Raw genomic sequence first — 6,193 nt, 5'->3', positions numbered from 1 at the left:
GTGTTTCGATTGGACGAAGATTTTTGCCAATCAGATTGCACGATTGTTAGCGCGAAACTAGTTACTTAAAAGACTCTGTTTTAAAGTAACGTAGTTTCAATTCTTTTGAATTCACTCTGAATTCTTTGAAATTCGTGCGAATTTATCTATCAAATTCTTTTGAATTTCATAAAATTCTTCTAATTTGTTCTAAATTCACTCCAATTTTACTGTAATCAATATGGAATTTTTTTTATTCATTTGTAATTCACACTAAATTCTCAATAGTTTATCTTAAACTCTTTTGAATCCTATTTTAATACATTGCATTTTTTAAATCTAAGCCTTTCTTCTTTTCAATGAATTGTTTTCAATTCACTTGAATTTTTATGAATTTCATCGAATTCTTTTCATTTCCTTCAAATTTTTCTGAACCAACTAAAATTTGATTCGATTCGGTGGAAATTTTTTTGAATTTTTAAAATATTATTCAATTGTATTCATTCAAATTCTTCTGAATTTCATCAAAGTCTATTGCATTCCCTTGAATCCTTCTAAATTCAGTCAATTCTACTTATTTTAATGAATTTTAAAAATAGTTTCTTGTTTATTTACCTTATGTCTTTTAACTCACCTCGAATTCATAGGCGTTATATCCAATTAAAAAAATGAAATTTTTGCAATGTATTCCAAATTAATTGAATTAAATGAATTGTTTTTCATTCATTTAAATTTTTTATTTCCCCTTTAATGTTGAATACTTTAATCGAATTCTTTTCATTTCCCTTAAATTTCTCAAAATTCACCACAATTCTATTTATTACAGTGTTTTTATTATATATTTTTTTTGTTTCACGTAAATTTTGTTCTTCTGAATTTATTTCAAGATTGTTCAATTCACTCAAATTCTTATTAATCTCACCAAAGTCTCTTGAATTCCCTTGAATTCTTCTAAATTCACATAACCGTTACTGAAGTCAATGGAATATTTTTAACTTTTTTCATCTCATTTGAAATAATTTGTATAATTTTAAATTCCCTTGAAATCTTCTTAATTCAATCAAAATTTAAAGAATTTAATTGTTTTCAATAAAAAAATTTTTATTGATCCGGCGTTTTTGCGACTTTCATCGAATTCTTGTCATTTCCCTTAACTTTTTTACATTGACTCAAATTTTATTTGATACAGTTTTTTAATGTATTTTCTTTTATTCAATTAAAATCTGTTCTTATGTGGAATTCTTTTGAATGCATTTTATTTCGTCCTGAATTCTGTTCACTCCCATTTTACTCAGTTTGTTGGAAATTTGATGATTCTTTTCAGTTTTGTTCAATTTACTCGAATTCTTATTAATTTAATGAAAGTCTCATAAATTCCTTTAAATTCTTCTAAATTCACTTCACTTTTGCTGAAATCAATAAAATATTTTGCATTTTTTAAATTTAATTTGAATTAATTTGTATTATTTTGAATCTCTTTTAATTTTTCTTAATTTATCACGGATTTAATAAATTCATTTAATTATTAGCAATACACTTGGTTTTTTTTTAATTCACCCAGAATTTTTAATAATTTCGTCGAATTCTTCTCATTGACCTTAAATATTTCGAAATTCACTCAAATTTTGTTTGAAGAGTGTTTTTTTATATTTCTATATATTTTTTCATTTTCTAAAATTCGGTTCTTCTTTGATTTTTTCCCTTTTTGTTCAATTTACTTAAAATCTTACCAATTCCATGAAAGTCTCTGGAATTCTTTTAAATTCTTCTAAATTCACTTCACCTTTACTGAAATCAATTAAATATTCTGCATTTTTTCGATTCATTTGAATTAATTTGTATTATTTTGAATTCCTTGGAATTTTTTAATTTATCCCGAATTTAATGAATTAATTTAATTCTTATCAATAAACTTGCATTTTTTTAATTCATGCGGAATTTTCAATAATTTTTATCGAATTCTTTGCATTGCCCTTAAATTTATCAAAAGTCGCTAAAATTTGGTTTAATCCAGTATTTTTCATATTTCTATGTATTTTTTTTTAATTCACTTAATTTTGCATGAATTGAGCATTAATAAATACACCTATAGTGCATATGTACATCAACACCTTACAGTTCTTCGCAGCGGTATTTTTGTTCAATTCACCTTGAATTTTTATAAATCTCATCCAATTTGGTTCTGTTCCCTTAATTTTCTCTCAATTCACTTGAATTTTATTTTATTCAATAGTTTTGAATGACTTTTTGTGTATGTCTGGAATTCGTTAAAATTCACATGGAATTCTTATAAATTTCATCGATTTCTTTTGAATTTAAAAGAACATCAGTCACTTTTGTTCACTTTTTCACTTTTTTTAATATGTGTTCTTTTTTTATTTTTAACACTAATAATTTTTTCAACCAAGTTTTTTAAATTTATTAATTTTCTAAAAAAAAGACTTCTGAACTATATTTCGAAATAACGTCACAATACGTACTTGATTATTTCGAACTAGTCCTTGGGATTTATGTTTTGTCTGGAAAACAAATTTCTATGAACTTTTTAAAAATTTGCATTCCAGATTTGCCATTGAATTCTTAAAAAGCTGTAAAAAGTGATGAACAGCCCAAGGAGTCCATTTAAATATTTCCACAAAAATTGGAGAGAGTGCTGCACCTGCACTCTGCAGAGGGCAGCACTTTTTTGACAGCTTCAAAAATTCAAATAGGCGCGAGCGGTCATGTGTGACTGACTGACTGCGAGAGGGTCGCGGGTCGTTATCCTTTGTTGTTTGTTCCGTCGTTTCTGTGTAAAACGCGCGTTTCTTTTTCATTTAAAAGTGCCAAACTTTTGCTAAAATGAATCAAGACTCGGAAGGTTGTTATGTGACATGCACAGCAAGATTAGAGTGGTTGAACGCCGAAGGATGCATTACTAGAAAAGTTAACCACAAAACGGCGACTCTCCGCTTGGTCAGAAACAATTTTCGGGAAATGCTTGTGGAAGTTCGAGGAGAAAAAGCAAATGCTGTGATAAAATTTGCCGTGCGAGCTATTTCTGTTTTCAACAGATTTATGAGCGAAGGAAAGGCTTCAATCAAATTTCAAGAGGATAAGTGTACTTTGTTTCTGTCGAATGCTCCAATCGCTCAGCTCGTAACTTTCCTAAAGACGATTTTCGTGAAAATGACGGGACAATCGGAGAAACCGATAACGAAAAGTTCAATGAGGGATAAATTGCTTTCGAATGCAAAGGGAGGAGAAACGGATATTAGTCCTGCTACTACAGCTGAAGTAAATAAAGCGAGGGAAAAGGCTGCAACTGTTTCAAGAGCTACGGTGACGACTCCGTCGCCAACAAGTATCAGGAAGCGAAAAATGACTGGTGAAAATACCCCGAAGGCTCCTAGGGCGAAAAAGTTAAACATGAGTAATCCTACAATTGGAGAAATGACGGAGGAACAGAAGAAGGTCCTGGCTGCAATTTTGGGAGGAAGGAATGTATTTTTTACGGGAAGTGCTGGCACGGGAAAGTCATTTTTGTTGAAGAGGATCATTGCTGCTTTGCCTCCGGATGTTACTATGGCCACGGCAAGTACTGGTGTCGCAGCTTGTCATATAGGTAAATTTGATTTTTTTGTCAATATTCCTAATAACACTCGAGTCTAATATTAGTCAGTAAATCAGATTTTTATGGTCGTTTATAGTCTTTAAGCGGTATAAGTTTTATTTTTCGATTTTTATTGTTTTCCAATACAAGTGACTCAATATTTTAGGCTTTTCGTTAAATGTTATGAAAATGTTAATAATTCCATTCCAAATTGTATGTCCTAAAATTTAAAATCCTGCAAACAAATCGTGAAAATAAAAATCAATTTTAAATCTTCAGTTTAAAATGTTCGATTTTTGGCATCTTCCATTCTAAATCTTCTAAATTGATGATATTTCAAATTTTAATTTTCAAAATAAAAATTGCTATTTTAACGATTTACAATTCAAAGTTCTACGATTCTTTTTGCTTACAATTGAAAACTCTTGAAATTTAGAGATGTATAAATAGAAATTATTAAATTTTTATAACATAGAAGAACATCGAAATATCAGAGATATTTTTATAAGTCAGGGCATTTTTTCGAGCGCGCTTTTTATATTACAATAGAAAATCAATAAATAGCCATTTTTTCATATCCTTAAAAGTAATTTGTATAGGGCTGGATTTATACTGATTTAAATCTAATTTCTTTTGATCATTTTTGTTAATGTCAGAAAAATATATTTTATTTAAAGTATAAAATTGTGAATTGTACAACAAAAAATATAAACAATTTTAAGAAAACAGTTTAATTCAACCGAAAAAATACGAATTTTCAACATAATAGCTGACTCCTCAACTCAAAAAACCAAATAGTTGAATTCTCAAATAAAAACACAAAATTTTCAATGATGAAACTTCAGCAAAAAAAAAAAGAATCTTTAACAACATAACTAAAGATGAACTTTTTCCAAAAGAGATGAGTTTTCAACAAAAGAGTTTGGAATTCGAAACCTGGAAATATGAATTTTCATCAAAATAGTTACTTTTCAATTCAGCAGTTGAATTTCCAACCCAGTCGTTAAAGTTTCCTTGAATTTACTAAAATTTAATGAAAAAATAAGAATTTCTAACAGATGAGTTGAATTTTGAATTGTTAAAGATTTTTCAATCAAGAAAGAAAAATTGAACCAAATTGTTTGATATTACGAGCTAAAAACGAATTTTATACAAAAGAGTTAAATTCTTAACTTGATAATGTAAATTTCCGACAAACAATTTTTAATGAAATAGTTGAATTTTCAGAAAAATAGTTGTATCCTTCACCGAAACAGAATCACTTTGGACAAAAAAGTTGCATATTTAACCAAAAAAGAATAAATTATTAGGAAAGAATTTAATTTTTAACCCGCAAATGTAAATTTTTAACCACAAATAATTTTCTACCAAATAGTTGAATTTTATAATAATTTTGTTGAACTTTTAAGCTAAAAAGAAGAATTTTCTGCAATTAATTGGAATTTTCAGTATGAAAATGTCAATTTTTAACGAAACAGTTTCATTTTATACTGAAAAAATGTTTGTTTTTTTTTAACCAAAAATGCTGACATGTCTACGAAAAGAATGTAATTTTTAAACGTACGAAGACGAATTTTCAACCCAGGAGTTGAATTTTTAATTACGAAAGATTAAGTATTATAATAATGCTTCAAATTTAAAGGGGTATAGTGTCGATTGCTTTAGAAAATGCAGTACTTATTAAGAGAAATTACACCTGGGAAAAATTGAGAAATACCTGGAAAAAACCTGAAATTGCAAGGTAATTGATGTCCATGGTTTGAATAGACACCCTGTTGTAAAACTTAAAATTTACATAGCTTTTAATTGTACACTGTTCAAATAAAAAAATTTTATTTTAACGATTTGCAATTTAAAGTTCTAAGATTTTGAAGAGTCGCAATTGAAAACTGTTCAATTTTCAAGATGTATAAATAAAAAGTTTTAATTTTAATGTTTTCGGCGATAAAAAGTCAAGTTTACAATTTTAAGTCTTCCAAATTGAAGAAATTTCGTATGTAAATCATCAATATTACACAGAATATTCAAGCGTAACTTAAAACTTTCATAATTTTGAAGATTTACAACTGAAAATTCTCAATTTTTAAAGATTTGCAGTTTAAAATTCTTCAATTTTAAAGATGTATAAATAAAAATTCTTAAATTGAGATGATTTTGAGGATCTAAAGTCAAGAGTTTTCAATGATAAATCTTCTAAATTGATGACATTTTAAATATGTATAAATCACTCAAATTAAAGACTTTTAATTGTAAAACTTAAAACTTGCCTTATTTTTAATTCTAATTTTCTAAAATTAAACACTTTTGAATTTTAAAGATTTAAAACTTCAACTTCTGCAATTTTGAAGAGTTATAATTTAAAATTCTCGTATTCTGGAAATATAGAATTGCAAATTATTCAATTTTCAAGATTTAAAATGGAATTTATTGGATTTAATTGATTTGCAAATTATTCATTTGTGATCAGAAAACAATTAAAGCGTTGATTCATTTTATGAAATTCTTATAATTATATATATATAAAGCTTTCGATTCTACATCCCATAGACTTATCATCTGTCTTTTGGAAATCTTAAAGGTTCATCCGCAAATAGTTGGGTGCATAGAGAGATTGATGCCGCT

General features: G+C 27.3%; 1 protein-coding gene across 1 annotated transcript in view; it reads left to right on the top strand.

Annotated features, from left to right (window-relative positions):
* Window positions 1-2,704: 2,704 nt before the first annotated feature.
* The window catches only part of LOC117174146 (ATP-dependent DNA helicase PIF1), a 5,915-nt gene continuing 2,426 nt past the window's right edge, over window positions 2,705-6,193 (top strand). The window contains exon 1 of the mRNA XM_033362958.1: window positions 2,705-3,583. Coding sequence (XP_033218849.1) covers window positions 2,821-3,583 — 763 coding nt within the window. The 5' untranslated portion in view covers window positions 2,705-2,820. The remainder of the gene's footprint in view (window positions 3,584-6,193) is intronic.

Source organism: Belonocnema kinseyi, chromosome 6 (assembly GCF_010883055.1).
Source record: "Belonocnema kinseyi isolate 2016_QV_RU_SX_M_011 chromosome 6, B_treatae_v1, whole genome shotgun sequence".
In the NCBI taxonomy this organism is placed as follows: Eukaryota; Metazoa; Arthropoda; class Insecta; order Hymenoptera; family Cynipidae; genus Belonocnema; species Belonocnema kinseyi.
This window is presented reverse-complemented; position numbering and strand designations above follow the sequence as displayed.